The sequence below is a fragment of the Melospiza melodia genome, chromosome 21 (assembly GCF_035770615.1).
Source record: "Melospiza melodia melodia isolate bMelMel2 chromosome 21, bMelMel2.pri, whole genome shotgun sequence".
Taxonomy (NCBI): domain Eukaryota; kingdom Metazoa; phylum Chordata; class Aves; order Passeriformes; family Passerellidae; genus Melospiza; species Melospiza melodia.
The window spans coordinates 3785515-3809521 of NC_086214.1; the positions used below are offsets into that span (position 1 = coordinate 3785515).

Consider the following 24007-nt stretch of genomic DNA (forward strand, 5'->3'; position numbering starts at 1 on the left):
CCAGGGGAACCCAGAGCAGAGCCAGGAGCAGTCGTTCTGATTACCCCCATTCCCATCTCTCCCATTCCCAGGGGAGCCAGGAGCAGTCATTCTGGTTGCTCCTATTCCCATCTCTCCCAGATCCAGGGGGGCCAGGAGCAGTCGTTCTGTTGCTCCCATTCCCAACTCTCCTGGATCCAGGGGAGCCAAGAGCAGTCACCCCGATTGCTCCCATTCCCAGGGCAGCCAGGAGCCGTCACCCTGATCTCTCCCATTCCCATCTCTCCTGGATCCAGGGGAGCCAGGAGCAGTCACCCCGATTGCTCCCGTTCCCATCTCTCCCATTCCAGGGCAGCCAGGAGCAGAGCCAGGAGCAGTCATTCTGTTGCTCCCATTCCCAACTCTCCTGGATCCAGGGCAGCCAGGAGCAGTCACCCCAATTGTGCCCATTCCATCTGTGTGCCCGGGAGCTGCTGGCTGGGGGTGAGAGCCCTTCCCTCCTCTGGCAGCCGTGATGAGGGGTTGGGATGCACTGTCTGAACACATCCAGTGGATGCTCCTGATGGAGCAGGTAGTCCTTGCATCCCCTGCTCAGGGCAGGAGCAGCTCAGAGAGGTGAAACCCCATTGCTGCTGCTCTGCCCCTCCTGTAAAGGCACCTAAACCACCCCTGAATGGGACACAGGCTGGAGACCCCAGCCAGCTCCAGCTCTTCCATACCTTTTCCCACTTCCCTGTTCCCCACAGCCAGTGTGGAAAGACCAGACCAAGAGCTTGGCACATTTCTCAGGCTGGGAGCTGGGGCTGCTCACCTGGAGAAGAGAAGGCTCCAGGGAGAGCTCAGAGCCCCTTGCAGGGCCTAAAGGGGCTCCAGGAGAGCTGGAGAGGGACTGGGGAAAGGGATGGAGGGACAGGACACAGGGAATGGCTCCCAGTGCCAGAGGGCAGCGATGGATGGGATATTGGGAAGAAACTCTTCCCTGTGAGGGTGGTGAGGCTGTGGTGGGCACACGAGAACACGACAAGAACAGATGGATATGCAATCACAGCCTGGTCTTTACTTGCAGAAGAGCCCACCTGTGGCTGTGGATTCTGGGAAGCTCCATGAGATGCCTTTACTGACACGTGATGTTATTTCTGGAGCTTCCCTGAAAAACCCCAGGTTGTGCTGTGTTTTGTGAAGATAATGCCCATTCCACGAGACCCACCAGGAGCAGTGCTGAGAGGCTGGGGAGCAGCAGCCGCTCCTCCCTCCCTGGGGATGTCATTGATGATGCCAGCACCAAGCACAGAGCAGAACAGGCAGGGAAAGGCTGCTCTGATGCTGACATTCCCGTGTGGAAGGGGACAAGGTGCCCCTGTCCTGGCTGTCTGTCCAGGAGCACAGGCAGAGCCCCTTGGTCGTGGCTGTTCCTGGACAAACAGCACCATCTATTTGCAGCACGAGAGCAGAGGGGGCACGGTGGGTGCCCCTCAGCAGGGCTGGGGATCCCACCCTGGAGCAGCAGCCTCTGCTGTCCTGGGTCACACTGGGACATTCCTGACCCCCAGACCCTCTTGCAGCCCCAGTGACACCTGGGGCTTGCTCCAGGCTCAGGACAGGAGTTCAGGACACGAGTGCAGGAGCAGGGAGGGGAGAGGCTCCAGGCTGGGGGCTCAGCTCAGCTTTGGGTCCCTCCTTCCTGGGGAGGCTCTGCCCTTCCACTCCCATGCACGGACATGGGGACTCCCACCCTGGGACCCCACAGGACTCAGCCATTCCCCTCATTTCCCCATCACTGGCTCAGACAGCTCCATCCCCTGAGGCATCAGAGGTCCCAGGAAGGTGTTGGCCCCACAGCACCAAGGGGGAGAAAGCCTGGCCAGCCCCAGCTTTGCTCCAGGGGCTGAACCTGTCCACCTCCAAACCCAGCTCAGAGCCCCTCAGGATGGACCCCAACATGTTGTGAGTGACAGAAGTGACCTAGGACCTGTTCCAGCCTTACCATGGAACTGGGAGGAATGAAGAATATCTGATTTATTAAACCTGCTGGGAAAAGCAGACTGAGAAAACTCAGCTCAAGGTGCTCCTGCTGGGAAAAGGGTACAAGGGGTGGCCTGAGGCCTTCAGAGCTCACATAGAGAAACCACTACTTCTTCTTGCGACGCCGGGTGTTCATGCGGATCAGCTGCTGCCCCTGCTTCTTGATGTCCTCCCTGCTGGGGACGTACTCCTCTTCCTCCTCCTCAAATTCCAAGCTGTCTGCAGGGGAGAGTGGAGAGGAGGGACTGGGGAGGGGCTGGAGGCCACCTCAGCTGTGGCCATGTCCCTGGGACAGCTGGCACGTTTTGTTGGGCTCGTGGGATCCAGGAGAGTCCTCATGGACCTTTCCACCCCAGCGTCCCAGGGTGACCTGGGGGACCTGTGATGCCACCACTGTGGCCCATCTCCATTACACTGCTGGGGCTTCCCATAAAGGTCTGGGGCTGCAGTGTGGTGGGCCCAGCTCCTGCTTTGCTAAAGAAAGGGGCTGAGCTGCCAAAAGGTCTTTGCATCTTCCAGGAGCATCCACAGGCAGAACCAAGCACTGATTATACTTCACAACCAGGTGATTTTGGAGATGAGGGTGTTCCCTCTTGCCCCACGTCTCTCCTTGTTCCTGCAGCAGCTTTGTGCTCATCATGCCACCCCCTGCCTTCATTCTTCTCCACCCCTGCTTAAAAACACCACCCACATCTGAGGCCTTAGAAACAGCCAAGGTCAGCCTCAAGACCTGGAGGCAACTTGTGGGTTGGTGTCTGCTGGGCCAGAGGGAGACAGACAAGGACTCCCCCCATTCCAGGGGGCAGGGCTGGAACAGTCACTGTAGGACACATCCCCACTGTGCTCTCCTACCATGTTCCGCAGCGCCCTCATCCTCAAAGGTGATCCTCAGGTTCTGTTTTTCACCTGCAGTTCTTTCCTCCAGAAGGTTCCTGACCTTGCCAAAAGTCTGTGAAAGACAGCCTGGGTTGAGTGCTGGAGGGCAGGTGGGTGCTACAACCCAAGCACCACGGGTGCCCAGTGCCATTGGGGCTGAGCTGCTCCATGGCCCTTCCCTGTGGCCTTGGTCTGGGAGGAGCCTGAGTGTGTCCCCAGGGCCACCAAGCCCCCGTACCTCGCTCTGTTCATCAGGGCTGTCCTCAGGCCGGGCTGCCGCCTGCTCCTTCAGGAACTGAAGCTTCTGCTCACAGCACTGCAGCTTCTCCTCCATCCCCCGCACCTCACCTGAGTCCTCCTGGGGGGACACAGCCACCTCGGTGGGCACAGCCAGGCCCTGGTGGCAGCGGTGGCCGTGCCAGGCGTCCCTGTGCTGCCCTGCCTGCATGGCCCTGCTCCCCTGGAGCCCCTGGTACCTTGCCAGGGATGGAGATGTACTGCAGGTGGAGGAACATGTTGTCAATGATGTTCTCAAACTCGATCAGGCGCTTCTGGTTGTTCAGCATGTGGGCTCTCATCTGCTCCAGCCGGGCCTCCTCCTGCCTCAGCTGCTCCCTCAGCTCCTCCTCCTGCATGCTGGAGCCAGCCACACTCACATCACACAGCTGCACAGGGGTGCAGGGACGCCCCAAACCTGCTCCAAAAGCTGTTCAGGCTGCCCCACCCCAACTGCAGGCCAGCTCCATGCTGCTGGCAGCACTTCCCATGCCCAGCAAGGAGAAAGGGAGCTCGGGGACCCCAGTGGGAGCTTTGGGTGCTCTGCCCTGCCAGCAGCAGAGCTGGGAGCTCAGAAACCCTCCCAGTGCGGGAGGAGTGCGTGGCTGCAGTGGGGTGCAGGTCAGGGTGCCTCTTGGGACATGTCCCCCCCTAAGGTGGTGGCCTGGCTGGCACAAGTGTGCGAGGCCAGCAGCACCTGGCAGTGCTGACGGGTTGGTTGAACTTCAGTTTGGCCTGCTTGGACTCCAGGTTCTGCAGGGTCTTCTTCAGCACGTTCTTCTTCTCGTTGCAGTCATCGATGTGCTGCTGCAGGTTCTCCAGAGATTTCCTCTGTGCCTGGATGCTGCTGGGGATGTCCTGGCCAGGGGAGACACAAGGGCTCAGCCCAAGGTGCTCCTGCTGGAGGCCTCGGGGGGGTTACAGCACCATGGAGCTCTGTGGCCCCTGCTCATGGGGAAGGGCAGTGCCTGCCTGCAAACAGGGGCTTTGTGGGGCTCCAGGGAGAGAAGAGAAGATAACTGCACAGGGAAATGGGGGGACCAGAGAGGCTGCAGCTCCCCAGAGCTCCAGCAGCCCCAGGTTTTAGCAGGGATGGGTTCTCCATTACCCAGAGGCAGGAGCACTGCAGGGCAGTCTTTGCCTTCTCCATCTTGTCGGTCACAAAGGCCTCGCGCTGCATCCTGGCCATGGCGGCCTCCACGTCAGCACCTGGGGCGGCAGGGAAGGAGCAGGGTGTCCAGGGATGGAGCAGGGCAGGGTGCCCAGGGATGGAGCAGGGTGCCCAGGGATGGAGCAGGGCAGGGTGTCCAGGGCAGGAGCAGGGTGTCCAGGGATGGAGCAGGGTGTTCAGGGATGGAGCAGGGCAGGGTGCCCAGGGATGGAGCAGGGTGCCCAGGGATGGAGCAGGGCAGGGTGCCCAGGGAAGGAGCAGGGCAGGGTGTCCAGGGAAGGAGCAGGGCAGGGTGTCCAGGGATGGAGCAGGGCAGGGTGCCCAGGGATGGAGCAGGGTGCCCAGGGATGGAGCAGGGCAGGGTGTCCAGGGCAGGAGCAGGGCAGGGTGTCCAGGGAAGGAGCAGGGTGCCCAGGGAAGGAGCAGGGCAGGGTGTCCAGGGAAGGAGCAGGGCAGGGTGTCCAGGGAAGGAGCAGGGCAGGGTGTCCAGGGATGGAGCAGGGTGTCCAGGGAAGGGTGTCCAGGGATGGAGCAGGGTGTCCAGGGATGGAACAGGGCAGGGTGTCCAGGGAAGGAGCAGGGTGTCCAGGGCAGGAGCAGGGCAGGGTGCCCAGGGCAGGAGCAGGGCAGGGTGTCCGTGGCTGTGCCCACATCCCCCCGCTCTGCCCCCTGGCCAGGCACTCACCCAGCAGCGTTTCTGAGGAGCTCTGGTCCTCCTCTGCAGAGAGCATGGACACAGCTTGCTGCCAGGACAGTCACTGTCACCCCTGGGGGCTCAGCACTGCAGGCGGCCGCTGCCCCCAGCCCTGCCTGCCCACACCCAGCTCACCTCCTCACACCCAGCTCACCTCCCCACACCCCAGCTCACCTGCCCCATACCCAGCTCACCTGCCCCATACCCAGCTCAACTCCTCACACCCCCAGCTCACCTGCCCCACACCCAGCTCACCTGCCTCTGCTGCCTCTCGCTCTCCTCCTGCTGCTGCAGGCTCTTGAGGTGCTTCTTCTGCTCAGCCAGGGACTGGTCCCTGAGGTGCTTCTCCACACGGACCCGGGGCCCTGCCTCGGCCATGAGTTTCTGGAGCATAACAGAGAAAGGAAGAGTTGCTGCCAAAGATGGTTGGAGCTTTCTGCAGATTGGGTATTAGGTTCAAGTATTGGTTTAGATCGAGATGTGGGAAGAAATTGTTCCCTGTGAGGGTGGGCAGGCCCTGGCACAGGGTGCCCAGAGCAGCAGTGGCTGCCCCTGGATCCCTGGCAGTGCCATTGGCAGTGCCAGGGTCACATTGGACAGGGTTGGAGCAACCTGGGAGAGCGGAAGGTGTCCCTGCCATGGCAGGGGGCTGGAATGAGATGAGCTTTAAGGCCCCTGCTAACCCAAACCATTCCATGAATCTGTGATTTGAGCTCCTGGGATGCCCAGTGTCAAAAGTGACCCCAGTCCATGCAAACAGGCTGTGAAGGAAGCTTGGCAAGGCAGGCTGGGGTGTGGGACACACTGCCTTTGCCATGGCTGGCGCTTCAGACAGGCTGACCCCAGCCCCAGGGGACAAGAGGGAGACCTGGCAGGACCTATGGAGGCCTCTGGGTGCTGTGGGCAACCTCAGCTGCGCCTCTTTTGCCCCTTGCTGAAGGAAGGCTCTCAGGTACGTGGTGCTGTCTGTGGGCACTGCAGGGTGGGAAAAGGCCCCAGTTATCTCACCTTGATGACTCTGTTGGGTAGGACGGTAGTCTTGCTTGTGAGCTCCTGGTGGTACATCACAGTCATCCCAGACAGGAGGTCCAGGTATCGAGGCTGGTACACCAGCTCCTGGCACACAGGGAGCCACAGCACGTCACCCACCGGGGTGCCCCATGCTGTGACAGGGCACAGAGGGGACACAGCCCCTTAGGCACCCCGTGCCTTGGCAGGGAGAGCAGGTGAAACACTGGCTCAGTGAGGAGGAGCTCACCCTCCTCAGGACCTCCTGCAGCCTCAGGTACAGGTTGGTGACAATCTCTCCACTTCGAATTTTCATGAGCATCTTCTCGATGTCATTGCCCAGCTGGCGAATGGTCTGGGGCAGACACCGGGGGAAGGCACAGAGTGACTGTGTGTGCCAAGCCCAGTGCCCAGCTGGGGGTGCAGGGCTGGATTAAAGCCCCCATGGGTGTTGGCACAGCAGGAAGGGCTCCCAGGTACCTGCATCTCTGCCTCTTTCCACTTAGGGTCAGCCTCAGCATCCTGCAGATCCTGCAGGCGCCTCTGGCGCTCATCCCTGGCTTGGCTCCACAGCTTCAGCTGGTGCATCAGCATGTCACACGCCTTCACCTGGTCATGGATTTTGGCCTCCATCTTCTTTACGGCCACCTGGATGGGCATGGGACCATTTTCCAGGCTGGATGCTGCAGAAGGGGATGCTGCCCAGAAAACTCCCCCCAAGGTAGAGCTGGGGACACTGAGATGCTGCTCCAGGATGTTGTCACTGGTTTGACAGGATGGGGTCTGGGAGAACTTTGCTCTGGGGGCTTGCTGGGTGGGCAACTGCTGGTGGCAGGGCTGGGCTTAGGGACTCTGCACAGCATGGAGCAGGGCTGGGGATCAATAAAATCGATCAGGGCCCAGATGGGGATGTTGTCAGAGAGCAGCAGCACCGCTGTGTTGCTGCACAAGGCCTCTGGGCAAAGGCAGCTCTGTAGGCACAGCCTCGATGTCCACGGGTTTGTAACCAGGGCACAACCTTGGGACAGGCAGTGAAGGGCAGCGACAGCATCTCTGTTCTGTAGGAACACGGGCAGTGCCAGGGACATGGGGGTGGGACAGCAGGGAGGTCTGCTGGGACAAAGGGGCTGCATGGATGTGTCCCGTGGGACCAGATGTGAACACCCCGTGTCTCCACAGCAGCCCCGTGGGGTTGTCCTGGTGCTGGCAGCGTGTCCCTCTGCCGTGCACTGTTCTCAGTGTCCCCAGAGCCCCAGCCCCGCTTCCAGCCCTGCTGTTACCTCCAGGCTCTCAGTGCCTGAAACGAGCTCTCCGAAGGCATCCTTAATGGGGAGTTTGTTGTACTGTGGGCAGGGAGGGACAAAGATGGTCAGCCGGGGAATGACACACCTTTTGCTGGCCTGTCCTGCCAGCTCCTGGAGGAGCTGGGGGTGCAGGGCCAGCACCAGGCCAGGGTGCAGCAGGAGGGCCCTCCTGGTACCTTCAGGACAAAGTTCAGGAAAGTGGAGTCCTCCTGCAAGGCCTTCTGCAGGCTGGGGATCAGCTCCCTGTTCTGCCGGAGCTTCTCCTCGCAGGACCGAGCGAAAATCCTCCTGCCTTGATCTGGGGGACATCAGGCAGCCAATGGCAGCGCGTGGGACGAGGGGGCTGTGCCAGCCCCGTCCCCGAGCAGCCCGAGGCAGCACCTTGCAGGCCCACGAGGATATGCATCTCCTGGTTGCGCTGGTTCAGGTCGGGCTTGGGGCCCCACGTGCTGCTGGGGAGCTCCATCCCTGGGCCCATTCCCAGATCCCTTGGCACAGCTGCCGAGGCCCTGCTGCTCCCGCAGCGTTGTGAGCGCACGGCGAGTTCCACCGTGGAACTGTCACCTTGTCACCGCAGCACTGGCAACTGCCACCGGCCACAAACCTCCTGCTCAGCATGGCCCAGCCCCCTCCCCAACACTGCTGCAGGGAACAGCTTCATTAACAACTGATTAATGAGCTCCTGGAAGGGGGCAGAGAAGCATTCCAGCTTTGTCTCCCATTGTCGTGGCAGTGGCAGCTGTCAGGGATCATTCTGAGCCCCACTTGGAATGGGGCAATGCCAGGGCAAACATATGTGCCTGTGTACCCAAACACACCAGCAGTGCTCTCCTGGAAGCTGCCAGCTTATTTAAATACCCATCTATCTGAAAATTCCAGTTAATTAGCCAGGAAATGGTTGTGCAGGGAGTTATGGTCTTCTTGGAATGGGCAAAGACATCCAGTTACCAATCCTGAGCTTTATTCTGATGCTCACCATATGTTCTTGCTGAACTACAAACGTAACAAGAAATGCCAGCATGTATCTTTATTTGTCCATAAATAAACTCAAGCTCCCTCTACCAGAGAAAATCCTTAATGTCTGGATTTGCAGAAAAAGACTTTATAAAGGAACTGCCTTCCCAGCACCAAGCTCATGAATCAGCTTAGTTTCAGTTCTGGAACTCCAGATCTTTAACCTGCTGCCATCCTGTTGTGTTAAACAGAGCAAACCAAGAAATTAAAGAATTGTGAATCAGGTATTACTGACACAATATCCTCAGAGGCTCTTGCTCAGCATCTTATTTGCATATTTATGAATTGCGTGTTAGTGCTAATTTCCAGTGACAAGCTAAATATCAACATGATCATCTTCAGTGCTTCCCAAAGTGTGTCTGGAGAGAGGGGCACATGAAGGCAGCAGCCCAGGGTGGTACCCAGGGGAGCTGCCTGTGCACACAGAGCTCTCCACACTGAGCCCTGTCCGCAGGGCACATCCAGTCATTGCACCCCTGCATTCCCTAGGCAGCATTTAAACCCCTGGGAGCAAACAAAAGCATTTTAAAATGGATAGAGTGGTTCAAGAATCTCTGTTTCACCCGCCCTCAGCAAAACTCAGGCTCTAGAGAGGCAGATCCTCCCAAAATACTGCTGAAGGAATTGATCCCAGCCTTGCACGAGTGCACACAAATTGGCTGCTGCAGAAATCCACTCCCAAGGGGCAGCCTTGCACTGAGGCTCCAGCCCTGCAGCCACCTCACATGCCAAACCTCCCCTCCTCCAGCTGATTTCCACTCTCCCAGATGAAATTCCAGGAAATTCACAATGAGTTAAAGGTGCAGAGGAAAGGTCAGCAGCACAAACCCAGCTCTGTTTGACTGTCACAGAAGGGGAGAGTCTCTGGAAGGCAACAGCAACCAAAGAGCACCAAGCTCTCCTGGGAGAGATCTCCCTGGCTGGCCCACAGCTCCTCACCTGCTGCCTGCTATCTGCATGAAACAGGAATGTCATATTAAAGGCTCCTCAAATTCCTGCTGCTTTAGCTTCAAGTCACTGAACCATATCTGCTTTGCCTGGTGGTTTGTATTTTTAGCATCTCCTTCCCCCATTGTTGTCCTCTCTTCCCCTTTTCTTTGCAATACCCCAGTTCAACTTTAAATCATTTGCTTAACACAGCTGCAGCAAGATTTAACAGAATTAGCAAGAACTATATCCCATGCCTCAGGAGCTGGCTGGTAATTCTGTGCATGGATTAGAGAGCAGCAAAAAAAAAGGACAGAGGATAAAGGACAGCTGCCAGAATTGTTCTGTTGCACTAAAAAGCAAAGGGGCACACACAAACAATTCCTGCTGGGAATTACTGTCCAACAAAAGCCTGTCTGGCTCCATGGCCAGAGGCCACCACTGCCTGAGATTCATTTTATCATGTGAGAGCAGCAGCTCCCAAGCACAGGCTACTCCCTCAGCCTGCAAAAGCATTGCCACAGCCAGGGATATCTCCTCTACTATTAACAAAAATAAGTATCTTCTTTCTTTCTGTATCTATAATATATAAATAGATGATAATTTGTTTTTATTAATGTAGCTAAATATATTCTACAAATAAGTTATTTGGAGAACATCATCTCTATGTCAGCAAGTGCTGCTATAGCCAGTGAAGGAATTCTTTATGAATGGTCCTTTGAAGTACTTTAATTACCAAGAAGCCAATTATGGAAGCCTAAGTCAGTTTTCACACTGCCAAGAGACTGATTTTTAGACATGATCCACACTGCACCTGTTTAGAAGTGAAAAATGCAACTTTCTTTTCTTAAGGTCCCTCTCCTCACATACAAAGCCACTCCTCAGCGACCAGTGCAATCTCCCACTCAACACTGACAACCTGAAGGTACAAACAATTGGCACCAAATCACTCAAACACTTTTCAACAGCAACGCTGAAACTAAAGCAAAGCCAGAGTAACCTCCTACCACACCCTAACTCAGTTCTTATTAGTGCAACTCTGACACAAAATCTTCTTACAGGCAAAGACATCTGTAAACCAAGCAAGTGTAAAATGATAAAAAAAAACCCAACCCACACTGCATGGAAAAATCCCAAAGGATTAGTGTCAGAAAATGTTTGGCAGCAAGAGATTGGAAAAAACCATGAAGGCCTAACAGAAGAGTGGCTACACCAGTCACTGCAGGGAGGGTGTTGAAGCAGATCTCCTGCAGGAAGATTTTGTTATTCAAGCTTTTCATCTCCTTCCTCCACATCCTTCAGACTGAGCACTTCCAGGGATCCTTTCCCTTTTGTCTCACTGCGGATCAGCTCGTCGATCTCCCTGAAGCAGCCTGGGTCAATAAGGCACACCTGCAACATTCCACATTTCATCAATCAGCCAAGAATGTTTGCATTTCATCAGCCCTACCCAAGGCCTAGCATTCACTTTCATTAAAACAAGCCTAGTTACTGAGGAGGACTCTGAAGAGTTGACAAACTCTGTCTGGCAGCAAACCTTCCACAGAGCTCTACAGTTCCAGTTCCCCATGCTGGACATGGCTTTTGCCAGTTGGGATTGCTGGACTCTAATCTGTTTGTATGAAGATTTTAATACCAAATTTTGCTTTACCACCCACTAACTTTAAAAAAAAATAATTAGCCACCCTTAAAGTCTAGACAGAAGCCACCAAATAAGTAACAATAACATTTCACATACAGGAGAGACTTCTCAGTGTTGCAGGATCATCACTGCTAGGGGGAATTGCACTGTGCACTCCTCAGCGTGGAGCAGCAACCTCTGGATGCCAAAGGCTGCTTCCATGCCCACATCACTAGGATTGTGTGAAATTAAAAATTCCCAACCACAGCTCTCATTCAGGATCTCGGGTAAGCCTTCAGTTTATCTAAACAGCTTCCATTTATGAATTCATCTCCTAGTAAAATACACATGTAGTTCAAATCAAACCTGAAACCCAGGGACTGCTTTTTGCTTACCATTTCCAGCTGTTCCTGGAAGTCTTCACTCTCAGTAACTTTAATCAGTGGCTTCAGCTTCTCTTTCAGTTTCTTGCCCTCCTTTGCGGGCAGGATAAATCTCAGCCTCATGTGAGCACGTTCAATCTGCATGGTCTCCTTCAGCTGCCTGATCACTTCCAGGGCCTGTTGGACAAGAAAGAGACCACGTGCACACCTGCTTAAAACCCAGCACCCAGTTCCAAATCTCAAATCAGCTTCAGAGCCATCTCTCAGTGCTGGTCACTGCTGCTCTGCTATCAGGCTCTTTTGACAGATGAACAAGAAAAGGCTGACTTGTTTTTTGTGATCACTTTGAACACTTAAAAGCCGTCTGAAATGAAGTTAAATAGCTATACTGCAAAACATCACAAAGCCACATGGCTCAAATGCAAAACTGATATACCACACCAATTAGCATAAATCATAAACCTTTTATTTCTGCTCTAAGTGTATCACTGTTGGCTTTTTCCTTTCTTTCTCCCCTCCCTGAATTCTTAGCAAACAAACTGACAGAGTTTCAGGAGCTGCTTCTCTGCAGCACTCAGCTGCCAGATGGCTGAGTAATCCCTGTGCAGGCCTCAGATCCCAGCGCTCTGCTGATCCCTCTGTGATGAGACCCGAGGAACTGCATTGGATGGCAGCACCTCGGAGCAGGAGCTGATCCTGCAGGAACCTCACCTGCTGCTTTGTGCTCTTGTTGGGTTTGACAGAGTAGTGGATGTCCTTCATGGCCCTCTCGATGAGGATGACAGTGTAGGGCCGCTTGGTCTCAGGGTTCACGCACTTGTCAGCCACGATGGTGGCGATGTCGCGGAACATCTGCTCCAGCTGCGTGTGCCGCTCCTTGTCCGACACCTGCAGCTCCCCTTTGGACAAAATCTGTTTTACCCACAGAAACCCGTTAGTGAACGTCCTGGATCTGAACAGTGACAAGTTACATTTGACAACTTTGAGTAACTTTGTTAAATTTGACAGCTGCCGGAAAGGTTGGGCGAGATTTGAAGTGCAGCAAACAATAATCAAATTAATAATGTGAATCATTACAACAGACAGCATTGGAAAAGCTTCAGACAAAAAAACTCACCCCAGAAACACCAAACAGAAGCAAGAGAAGCACAGATTTCACAAATATCTTAAGCTGGAACGGAGCCCTCAAGGACCACCCAGTCCAGCCCTGGCCCTGCACAAACACCCCAACAATCCCACCCTGGGCATCCCTGGAAGCTCAGGCAGCCTCGGGGCTGTGCCCATACCCTGGGCAATGCCAGCACCCTTTGGGGCAAGAGCCTTTGCCAAAATCCAACCTGCCCTGGCACAGCTCCAGCCCTTCCCTGGGTGCTGTCCCTGTCCCACAGAGCAGAGGTGGGAACTGTCCCTTGGGAGGAGCTGCAGACCCCAATGAGGTCTGACCTCAGTCTCCTCAGGCCGAACAGACCAAGTGCCCTAAGCTGCTCCTTGTGTGGCCCCTCCAGGCCCTTCACCTTCTTTACAGCTTTCTGTGGACTCTGACAGCTTCAGATCTCTCTTATATTGTGGCACTCAAAATTGCCCCAGAGCAGAGTAGGACAATCCTCTCCCTGGCCCAGCTGTTGATACTGAGCCTGGTGACCCCAGGAGAGGGATGTCCCTCCTGGCTACCAGGGCAATGCTGACTCAAGAGATTTACTGAAATCTTATCAACCACAGCAAGTCCATAGTTCATATCTCACCAGAAAGGACTAAGAAATTAGATCTGCTACTTACACCTAAGTGAGCTCTCCAAAGTAAGCAACTGTCCCCTTCTTTTCTCTGCATTCTTAATAATTTATCTTATGTGAAGAACTCTTCAGTGCTGGCTGTGTCCAGACACATCAGTGCATGCAAGTTGTGTGTTAGACAGAATTCTTTCCAGCCACACATATATGCCAAATTTAAAACTATAAAACAGAGCTACAGCTCCTTTTTATCCATTTCTTAACAAGCAACCCTTTCACCTATAGAAGCATTCTAGAAACACCCTTCAGTACAAACCAACCTAACTGCATGACTAAATCTTCTCACATCTTTTACAAAGCAAAGTGTGTGAAACCTACCATCTTACAGATTTCTGTCTGGTCATCTGTTCCAAATGCTTTAACCAGATCTTCCTTCTTTGCCACCTGGCCTTTGGAGACATTGACAAACACTGTGTGTGTCTGCAGGACCTCGTCGAGATCTTTCTCCCTGGAGATTAAGACAAATGTAGAAAACTCAGAATAATCCCAGAATGATGCCAGTGCCGTGGCAGGGACACCTCCCACTGTCCCAGGCTGCTCCCAGCCCTGTCCAGCCTGGCCTTGGGCACTGCCAGGGATCCAGGGGCAGCCACAGCTGCCCTGGGCACCCTGTGCCAGGGCCTGCCCACCCTCACAGGGAACAATTCCTCATTCCCAATATCCCATCCATCCCTGTCCTCTGTCACAGTGAAACACTGCCCCTCGTCGGGGTACTCCGTGCCTTGCCCAAGCCCTCTCCAGAAAAGCAGCAATGCCAGGAGCCCAGCTGCGTTCAGCGAGGAGAGAGAAAGGGCTCCTGCTGTCCCGGGCTGACTCAGCACAGCTGGAACCTTCCAGCACAGCGCTGTCGCTGCCCAGGCACGGGCACGGCGCTCCCGTTACCGGCCCCGCGCCTCCTCCCGGGGTCAGACCGGGGTCCGGGGCCGCGCACGATCCCCGGCCCCGCAGCCGGGTGCCGGCTCCCGGGTCACTGGCGACCCCCCTCCCACACCCCGGGCCCTTCCCGGTCCTCCCACGGGCGCCCCTCCCGCGCCACCACCGAGTCCCCACACGGGGTGCCCGGTACGATCCCCTCACAGCGGGTCCCCACACGCACGGGCCCTGCCCCGGGCCCCACGCCGGCCCCGAGCCGCCTCCCCGCCGGCTCCCCGGGCACTCACGCTCCGCTGCGCCAGCCCATGACCTTGTTGCGGTAACAGGCGATCTCGAAGCGCTTCCCGGCGCGCCGTGCCCGCACCACGGCCACATTGGTGAGGCGGATCTGGTTGGTGGGGGTGAAGATGGACATGGCGGCGGCCGCCCGCTCCGCCCCCGGCCCGGCCCGGCAGTGAATGGCGGCACGGGCGGAAGGGGCGGGAGCGGCGCATGGCGGCCTGAGGGGAGCCGGGCGGGGAGCGGGTCAGTGACGGCGTGATGGCTGAGTGTGTGAGGGAGAGAGCCGTGATGGGGGGAACACAATGACCGTGTCTGTGGGGTAATAACTGTGTCCGGGGAGTGATAACCGTGAGGGGGGATGTTATAACCGTGCTTGTGGGGTAATAACTGTGTGTGTGGGCTGGTAACCGAGTTTGTGGGATAATGGTGTGTGTATGGGCTGGTAACCGAGTTTGTGGGATAATAGCGTGTGTAAGGGCTAATAACGGAGTTTGTGGGATAATGGTGTGTGTATGGGCTGGTAACCGAGTTTGTGGGATAATGGTGTGTGTGTATGGGCTGGTAACCGAGTTTGTGGGATAAGGGTGTGTGTATGGGTTAATAACTGAGTTTGTGGGATAATAGCGTGTGTAAGGGCTAATAACGGAGTTTGTGGGATAATAACTGTGTGTATGGGCTGGTAACCGAGTTTGTTGGGATAATAGTGTGTGTATGGGCTAATATCCGAGTTTGTGGGACAATAGTGTGTGTATGGGTTAATAACTGAGTTTGTGGGACAATAGTGTGTGTATGGGGTAATGTCCGAGTTTGTGGGACAATAGTGTGTGTATGGGTTAATAACTGAGTTTGTGGGACAATAGTGTGTGTATGGGGTAATGTCCGAGTTTGTGGGACCATAGTGTGTGTATGGGCTAATATCCGAGTTTGTGGGACAATAGTGTGTGTATGGGTTAATAACTGAGTTTGTGGGATAATGGTGTTTGTATGGGGTAATGTCCGAGTTTGTGGGACCATAGTGTGTGTATGGGTTAATAACTGAGTTTGTGGGATAATGGTGTGTGTATGGGGTAATGTCCGAGTTTGTGGGACCATAGTGTGTGTATGGGCTGGTAACCATGAGGGGATAGAACAGCCGTGTGTGTGAGTGGCTGTAACTGTGATCGGGTGCTGTGGAGGGAGATGAGGGCAATGACCCTGGGGGTTTTATTGACCATGAGTGGTGTACGGGGGTAGGATCTCTGAGGTCGGGGGTGTTTAATAACTGTGAGGGTGTGGGATGATAACCCTGAGGCCGGGGAAGGTGGAGTAAAACCGTGGGGTATTTGGGGGAGAGAGGAGCATTAACTGTGAGAGGAGGAATAACCACGAGGATGTGTGTGTGTGTTTGTGGGGTGATAACCATTAGGGGCTGTGTAGGGGATAATAGTGAGCCTGTTTTGGAGCTGAAATTCTCTTCAATATATGTAGCATCTATTGCATTTGAGGAAGTTGTATAGAGGTTAAGGGAATCCCTATAGCTGGTTTGGGTAAAACTGGGAACACTGGGCAAGTGCTCTTGGCTTTTCTCTATTAAGAGTCTCAGTGTTGCTGCTGGAGGGCTGAAGGGCAACCCCTTAAGCCTTGGCTCTGGTAACGAGTACCAGCCTGTACAAGTTTCCAGCCTCTCGGAAATACTTGCATTCTGTACTCTCGACTGATATCTGCAAAAACAAGATCCAAGCTGCAGATTACAGTAGAAGGGTGTTAGCTGTGTTCCTCAGTCAATAAATATCACAAACCAACCCTTTTGGAGTGCCTGAATATTCCATATGAAATAGATATTCGCAAATACCCTGCAGGTGCATTCCTGACTGTGCCCTGAATGTTCTGAACCAACATGAAACATCTCAGTGGTTCCAAATCAAGCTTCACTTGCATCATAGAATTCTGTGAAAGTGTTTCCAATTGAATCTGTGTTTCAGTCTGCCCTTGAAGCTCTGTTTGTAACCAGTGTGACATCAAATGTGTGTAAGCAAGGGTTGTGTTCAGCAGAAAGTTCTGTGCAGGTGATTTCCCCCTTGGACTGGAGCTTTGTCATTCCAGAGAACTGCATTTGTTGGGTTTGTGTGAAACTAAAGCCAGTGTGATCTACTGGATGTTTCACGAGGACTTTTTCCTTTCAGGCACTTGGACAGCACAAGTGTTTCCTGCTTTCCCTTGTAACAGACCTGCCCTAGAAGGGAAGAGCCCAGAGTTTCCCTCTGACAGTATGGAATGCTAGCTTGGAGCTCATCTGACACACCTGAGGAGGTAAAGGCTTTTTGATTCAATTTTAGTGCCTTGCCTGTAGCCAGATGCTGTTTTCTGCAAAGCCTGGGCAATAGCTGATAGTGTGAGGCTGTGGGTACTGTGTGATTACTTTGTGTGTGCTCATTCCATACTCACTCTGTAGGAACCTGTGACATTCCAGGTTTAGATGTCTCAATGGATATGTGGAGCTACTTCCATACTTGCCTGGGGTCCATATGGCTGCACAGATTGTACATCTATTCTGCTGTTGCTCTTGGGATCAGCCTTTGGATTGTCATTCACTTCACCACCACCAGAGCCAAAAAGAAGGTAACTGAGCCTGTCAGCACTTCTCTCAGAGACCCCAAAAACCTGGGTGGGAGTGAGTAGTTACTGGATAAAGGCACCTGCCACGGGCCTGCTGAGGGTGTTGCAAATTCCAAATGCAGTTTGGTTGTCTGGTTATGATCCTCAGCCTGGCTTGTTTGTGTCTGTGGGTCACTGAATGCTCTTGTTGCTGTGATGATGGGGCAGAGCTCAGCAGGACACATCTCACACTGTTCCCCCTGGATTGCTCTGTCACTCCAGGTAAACCCCTCTGCTTGTGCCCAGGGTTTGCACCTTCATGTTTTCATGATGCCCGTGACAGGCTGGTTTTGGGATAGGAGGGAATTAGGCCATTCAGGAGTTGAAAACCTCCTCCTGCAGGTGGGTAAAGATCTGCTGCAGGACTTGGGAGGTTCAGCTGGATCCTGTTGCCTCCCAGACAAGTGGGTATTGTAGCATGGCTTGGTCAGGAGCACAGATCGTGGTGTGTTTGTCTGGGTGTGAGGGGAACCAGAATGCTTTGACTGTTGCTGAGAGTGGCCCCAGGATTTGAGTTTTAAATGCTCTTGGTTTGACAGCCCTTGGAGAAGGATGAGCAGTCCCATGGGAGTCCCTCTGCCCCTGAGGGAACATCAGACAAACTGGGAAATGGATGTGCCCCCCGTCAGGCACACAGGATCCATGTTGCTGGAGTGAAGATCTTCTATGGCTCTCAGACTGGCACAGCAAAGGTATCTGTACTTTTATTGCACAGCTGTGAAATTGCTTTGAAATATTGTTGGGATCTGAGAACCTTGCTTGCCTTAAAACACTGCCCTGGGTACAGATCTGGGAGTTCATCAGCACATTCATTAGCTTCTTACAATCATTGCCCAACATGCAAGATGAGTGAAAAATTAAATAAAAATAACGATTTTCTTCCTCCCTTTAAGCAAGGCATGCAATAGAGATTGATTATAAAGCTAGAAGTTCACTCTTGCACTATAATTGTAATTTTTTAGCAAAGCTTTATAGAGAGAAGTGCTGGGTTTGGTGCTTTCTCATGAAGAAATGTAATTTGTGTGTGTAACTGTGACATTATAATGTTGGAACTCTCAGCCAGTGTACTCCATCTTTGCTTTAATGTGAGGAATGGCAGTGCCAGTGTCCAGGCCACCTGTGTCATTATTCTTCCTGTGCTGGGAGAAGTCTTGTGGCTGAGCACAGCAGGGCTCATGGGGCTTGAATTAATTGATACCTTCCAATGTTTCTTTGTTCAGAGATTTGCCAAAGCTCTGGCTGAAGCTGTTTTTTCCCTTAATTTGCCTGTGGAAGTCATTAACATGGAAGACTATGATCCAGAAGATGGTTTAGTGGAGGAGGTGAGTATGGCATAAACACCAGTAACAAGTACTAATTTTTCCTGGGGTTGTCAAGGCTATTTCCCTCTTGTATTTCTCTCCTGTTGTTCTGGAAATCCCCAAAGCTTTGTGTTGAATTGCTTCCCTACCTTTGCAAATGTAGCCCATCAGCCCTCAGCAGAAAATATCTATATTTTGAGAATTTCAAAGCATCAGTTGGACATTTTGCTGTGACAGTGACTCTGTATGAGCCAGTTCTGTAACTCAGGGGTGAGCTGGGTAAGAGTGGGTGCCCCAGGTGCTCTGTACAGCTGGGCAAGGTTCAGAACCAGAACAGCAAGGTGGTGATGCCTCTGCAGCCTTTAGAGGCTTTTAAGATAGAAACTCCTGGTGAAGTGTAGTAATTTATATTATATTGTAGTATAGTGTAGAAATTTATATTTATATATTTAGGTGTAGTAATCCTTGATGGGTTTTTTCTTCTGTGATTATTGATAGTTGCTCCTTGAGAGTTTTAATTAATCCTAACTAAAAGTTTTGGTGGAAACTGCATGCTGGGAATTCCTTCAGGTGTCAGTATGAGTTGCCAGCATTTGATACTGCCCCTAACACACCTGTAAATGTGAGGTTGAGGAGTCTGAAATATTTATCCATGGGGCACTTCCCTGATGAAGGAGTTGGGTCAGGAAGCTGCTGATGGAGCTGGATGTCCAGGTTTGCTCTGTCACTGTGTCCCTGACCTCTCTCTGATAATTTGAGGTGCTGTGCAGATTGTTCAGCACCCTTGGGATTGTCACCTGCACCATGCCACCCCAGCAGGAGACAGCCTTATCTTTTGATTTCCCCCAGCTGCCTGGGTGTTGCAACTCTTTCCTTTAGAAGAAGGTCCTGGAAAATGCAGTGATTTGTTTTTTTCCCCCTCCTGTCCTGTTTGTGTGAGCAGACAAGCAGCAGGAACATCTGTGTGTTCCTGGTGGCCACCTACACCGAGGGGCAGCCCCCAGAGAGCGCAGTGTGGTTCTGCAAGTGGCTGCAAGAGGCAGCCAATGATTTCCGCGTTGGGAGGAGCTTCCTGCAGGGCCTGAGATACGCCGTGTTCGGGCTGGGCAACTCTGCCTACGGGGATCACTACAACACAGTGAGTGTGCCCTGAGCCCCCTGCTTGGCCTCTGCTCCTCAGAGCTCAGCTGCATGCAGGGCATCCAGCCTCAATGAGCCTGCTGCTCTGGGTGGGATTGCAGCTGTTGTGCTGACTGGCTGAGGTGCTGGGTTTAGGGCATGGGCGGAATCTCAGAGCTGCTGAGCTTGGAAAAAACCTCCAAGATCACTGAACCCACGGTGTGCCCAATCCCCACCTTGTCCCCAGCCCGGAGCTCCTAGTGCCACCTTCAGCCCTTCCCTGGGCACCTCCAGGCATGGGCACTCCAAACCTCCCTGGGCAGCCCCTGGCAGTGCTGAGCCCCCTTTCCATGGGGAAATTCCTGCTGCTGTCCCCCCTGAGCTGCCCTGGCCCAGCCTGAGGCCGTTCCCTCTGCTCCTGTCCCTGTTCCCTGGAGCACAGCCCGACCCCCCGGCTGTGCCCTCCTGTCAGGAGCTGTGCAGAGCCACAAGGGCCCCCTGAGCCTCCTTTGCTCCAGGCTGAGCCCCTGCCCAGCTCCCTCAGCTGCTCCTGGGGCTCCAGGCCCTCCCCAGCTCCATTGCCTCCCCTGGACACCTCCAGCCCTTTGCTGTCTTCCTTGGGGTGAGGGGCCCAAAACTGCCCCCAGCACTGGAGGTGCCTGAGCAGTGCCAGCACAGGGGACAGTCACTGCCCTGGTCCTGCTGCCACACCAGTGCTGGTACAAGCCAGTGCCATTGGCCTTCTTGGCCACCTGGGCAGTTCAGCTTTGAAGCAATTGGATTTCAAATGGGAAATGAGTCCCACAGGCACTGGAAGGTGTGGTAACACATTTGGTAAATCCTGACTGAGTTAATTTCCCAGCTTTGAAAGCTTTCTGCAGTCACCTGAGGGCACAGCACTGTAAACTCTTGCTGCCTTCTAAACGTGGCTCCTTGTTATGATGTGAGTTTTAGCTTTATTCCCTGCTGTGAACTGTGTCAGAATCTCTGCCTGGTCATTGTTCTCATCTCACACAGAAAATTGGCATCATTTGTCACAGGTTGTGCACAGAGCTGGGGCCGTGTGTCACACATGACTGTTCTGACCAACAAGCACCACACAGAGCAGTCTGTTCCCAGAGCCCCTCCCTTCAGCCCAGGGGGGGCAGAGGGATTTCCCAATGCAGTCTGAGGGGCTGTGGTGCTGTTCAGGCTGCCCTGGGTCTGTGCAGAGCCAGCACCTGACAGGGACTCCCCAGGCCCCTGCCCTGCAGTGCTGTGCAGCTCTCTGCCTCTTCCCAGGGCTGATCCTTGCTTTTCTCGTTGGCTGCTTGCACTTGGCCCTGGTTTAATTTCCTTTCCAACCCTTGCTCCTGGCCTAGGTTGCAAGGAGGATGGACAGGTGGCTGTGGATGCTCAGTGCCAGCAGGATCATGGCTCGGGCTGAGGGGGACTGCAATGTGGCCCAGAGCAAGCACGGCAGCATTGAGGCTGACTTTGAGGCCTGGAAGGACAAATTCCTCACTCGGCTCAGGGCACTCTGCAGGGGGGAGAAGAAGCCCTGCAGGGGGAAGTGCAAGAAGGGGAAGTGCAAAACTCCAGGGAAGCAGAGCAAGGAGAGCTCAGAGCGTGAACATGGGACGTCAGAGCAGGACGATACTGAGGTACAGCCAAAATCCTTGAGGCCTTATTTTATTGGGAGCACTGTTTGACTTCTCCCCTTCTTCCTGCAGCCCAGAGGGCTGCTGTGGGAGCCTGGTACTTGTTCTGGAGCAGGGGGAGAGGAGAGCTGAGATCCCATGGCAATTGAGTAGAACAAGCCATCTGAAAGAAGGACCAAAGAGTTAGTGATGAGCCAGGCTCGATGGCATTTGTGTGATGAGGGAGTGCTGCTCCTGGCTGGGGACAGATGCTCCAGGGAGCCAGGCTGAGTTCTCAGCAGAGCCTTTGTCCCAAGGCCAAGGGGACCCTTCAGTTCCCTGTGAGTCCTTAACCTGCTTCCACTTCAACCCTGTGAAGCTCAGCTGCTCTGCCTGTATCCCAGGGTTTTCCAAAGGCAGCTGGGGTGTGTTACCTGAGCAGGTCCTGTATGTCCTTTGTGAGTGTCTGCCTGTAATCATTTCTCTCTTCTGGAGTGTTTATTGATTGCAGATTTTGACTGAGAAATCCTCTCTATTGCTCTCTAGTGCAAGACCCAGAGCTGCTGTGGCACTTTAATCCTCCCTTGAGCCATACACTGTGGGTTGGGAGTTATTGCTGGGTTGAATTTTATAGGAAAGTAAATGGTTCTTCTGGCTGGGCTTGGGACTGCTGGCTGCTGCAGAGCAGGAGGAATAAATCTCACTGTCAGCAAGGCTCCTGGGTTTAAAGGGGTTCAGGGTTCCATATCCATCCTATGGGTTTTTGGTAAGCTATTGCTTGTTTTGAGTGGTCTTTACTGGCGAGGAGAGCTCATTTCACTGGTTAGCTTAGTCTTACATTTAACAGTGAGATGAATTCTTAATTTTTTCCCCTCCTCTCTCCCACAGGGAGAAGAATTGTTTGAAACCGGTAGTGAGGAGGAAGCTGGAGACACAAATTCTGTCATTGATGTTGAAGATCTTGGCAATGTCATGGGCCACATGAAGAAAGCAAAGGTACTGCTGTTAGAGGGGGCATGGAATGGTCAGGTCTTGTTCACTGAGCAGCTGGATTGATTAAAATATAACTGGCTGGATTTGAATCCATGGGGTTTGGTTAGAGGGAGAGTAAAATATGAGCCATTGAAGAACCTGGCCCCAAAAAGAACATCTTTGGAGTAGTGTTGGGTGTAGTCACTGTAGACTGACTCTGTAGCTTGCTCACCAAGCAAATGCTGCCCTGATAACCTGGGAGTTCCAGTCTGAGGGAAGATCTGCTTGCAGAGCTAACTCTGGATCTGGCTGCAAATCTCTGCACTGAGATTCCCAGTGTGGTGGCTGAACACAGGTCCTGTTCCTGTAGTGCCCGTGGGTTGTCACTGAAATGCAGGTGTGAGTGAGGACAGGGGCAGAGCTGCAGGACCACCCAGCTGCCAGAGCACCTTGCCTTGCTCACTGCTGCCCTAGGGTGAGGCCTGTGCTTCACACTCAGGGCCTGTCACACAGCCCCAGCTCCTGCTCCATCTTGCTGGGTGTGTTCCCAGTGCTTCTCTTGGTGTCCCTTTCCTGTGCTCAGTCTGAGCTGGGATGTGTCACACTCCCCTCGCTCACACCAAGCACTGGGGACAGGGGGCAGCTGCAGGGCCTTGCTGTGCTGCCCAGTCTTTGCTGGCTGAGCAGTTGTTGGTCAGGGTGGCCTGTGGTGTGCTCTGAGCCCATCTGCTGACCCCCTTTGCTCTCAGTGCCCTTTGCTGTCGTTGTGCACCCTTGAGCTGGTGGCCATGCCCTTCTCACCAAGCTGACTCTGTAATGACACACGTGGTGTGTTCCTTACCCTGGGTGTGCCTGCACTGTGGGGTTTTCACAGCTCTTTCCCAACATGGGGCCCTGGCACAGGGTGCCCAGAGCAGCTGTGGCTGCCCCTGGATCCCTGGCAGGCCAGGCTGGATGGGGTTTGGAGCAGCCTGGGGCAGTGGAAGGTGTCCCTGCCTGTGGAAGGGATGTGCAATGAGATGGTCTCAGGTCCCTGCCAATCCAAACTGCTCTGTGACCGTGTGAAAATACAGCAATGTGCTCGTGCTCTGAGCTGAGGTGGCACTGCTGGGCTCCCTGGAGGCAGGCTGTGCTCACAGGAGGGTGCTTGGAGAGCAGGAGCTTACAAGGGGATCTCTGTTGGTGCCCTCAGGGAGGGGAAGGAGGTGAATCCAACGCTGCTGTTTGCAGCCAGCTCTGTGAGGAGAGCAGCCCCCGCGATGGGGCAAGGCTGTCGGAGGGATTGCCTGTGCACTGCAGCTCGTCAGGGAAGGCTGGGCAGCCTCTGGCTTCCCTTGGGAGGGAGGAAGGACCGCAGTTCCTCATGGCGAGCATTAACTCTGTTCTGTCTCCTCTCTCCTGCGCTCGCCACTAGAGGTCAGCGGCCCAAAGGGAGCGGGGTGCCGCGGCAGCTCCGGGGCCGCGGTGACAGCCAGCACTCGTGTGAAGAACTGGCACTGAGCTTTCCCTGAGTGACAGAATGTAGCAGCATCGTGATCGAGGAGCAGTGTAACCCAGGAAAAGCACGTATCATAGGCCAGTTTACAAATAAAATGTGAGCACAGCAATAAAATACTTTGTGCTGTTCAGTGGAAGAAGTCAGTGCTGAGATCAGTGTGGTGTGGGTTTGTACACAGGCAGGGAAAGTTCACTGCTGTCTGTGCCTTGGCTGAGGCAGGAGCCAAACTGATTTATCTTCAGCCTTCCTGGTGCTCTGCTGGAGCAGGGAGAGTGTTGGGTGTGCTTGTATTCTGCAGTAACTGACTCGGGGTGCTGTGGCCCAAGTGCCACCCTGGTCAGAGGGGCAGCTGCTGCCTGGGCACAGACACTCACCTGGAGCTGGGACCTGCAGGTGTTGATCCTTTGAGCCTTTTCCTTGGAGGAGCTGGCAGGGCTGTTCTGCTGTGAGAGTTGAACTGCTCTCCTGCAGAGAATCAAATCCTGAGGGGGCAAGTGTTGGTGTGGGCCTGAGAGCTCACTCTGAGTGTGCATAAGGGCACCTCTGTTGAAGTCCCATCCCCTTTGTAGGCTCTGAGAGGTTTCCTGTACCAGGTGAGTCGTTCTGCCTTTGGCCATTTTAGCCATTTTCCCTCTCATGGCATGCTG

The 24007-nt window shown here is 54.0% G+C and overlaps 3 protein-coding genes across 7 annotated transcripts in view; 1 reads left to right on the forward strand and 2 right to left on the reverse strand.

Moving 5' to 3' along the window:
- Positions 1 to 1999: 1999 nt before the first annotated feature.
- On the reverse strand, positions 2000 to 7796 carry CCDC183 (coiled-coil domain containing 183). Its single transcript, XM_063174238.1, has 14 exons — positions 7712 to 7796; positions 7507 to 7628; positions 7307 to 7369; positions 6507 to 6848; positions 6277 to 6381; positions 6027 to 6134; positions 5274 to 5402; positions 5010 to 5067; positions 4262 to 4362; positions 3851 to 4011; positions 3354 to 3513; positions 3116 to 3235; positions 2854 to 2950; positions 2000 to 2220 (listed from the first exon to the last, which is right to left on the reverse strand). The coding sequence occupies exons 1-14, from the start codon at positions 7794 to 7796 to the stop codon at positions 2108 to 2110; spliced, it is 1764 nt and encodes a 587-aa protein (XP_063030308.1). The 3' UTR covers positions 2000 to 2107.
- Positions 7797 to 8269: 473 nt separating this feature from the next.
- On the reverse strand, positions 8270 to 14381 carry SBDS (SBDS ribosome maturation factor). The gene is made up of 5 exons (XM_063173663.1): positions 14223 to 14381; positions 13381 to 13510; positions 11987 to 12187; positions 11288 to 11452; positions 8270 to 10663 (listed from the first exon to the last, which is right to left on the reverse strand). The coding sequence occupies exons 1-5, from the start codon at positions 14348 to 14350 to the stop codon at positions 10535 to 10537; spliced, it is 753 nt and encodes a 250-aa protein (XP_063029733.1). The 5' UTR covers positions 14351 to 14381; the 3' UTR covers positions 8270 to 10534.
- Positions 14382 to 14410: 29 nt separating this feature from the next.
- Positions 14411 to 24007, forward strand: part of LOC134427751 (S-adenosyl-L-methionine-dependent tRNA 4-demethylwyosine synthase TYW1-like) — a 113551-nt gene continuing 103954 nt past the window's right edge. For 2 of the 5 annotated variants that reach the window (XR_010030226.1, XM_063173819.1), the window contains exons 1-8: positions 14411 to 14460; positions 16380 to 16506; positions 16667 to 16815; positions 17391 to 17543; positions 18072 to 18173; positions 19096 to 19290; positions 20633 to 20914; positions 21779 to 21886. Coding sequence is in view for 4 of the 5 variants with exons in the window: in XM_063173819.1 (XP_063029889.1) it covers positions 16681 to 16815; positions 17391 to 17543; positions 18072 to 18173; positions 19096 to 19290; positions 20633 to 20914; positions 21779 to 21886 (975 nt within the window). In the remaining variant the exon portion in view is untranslated. Of the gene's footprint in view, positions 14537 to 16379; positions 16507 to 16648; positions 16816 to 17390; positions 17544 to 18071; positions 18174 to 19095; positions 19291 to 20632; positions 20915 to 21778; positions 21887 to 24007 lie in introns of all 5 variants that reach the window. The other 3 variants (XM_063173822.1, XM_063173823.1, XM_063173820.1) reach the window with 3 other exon arrangements.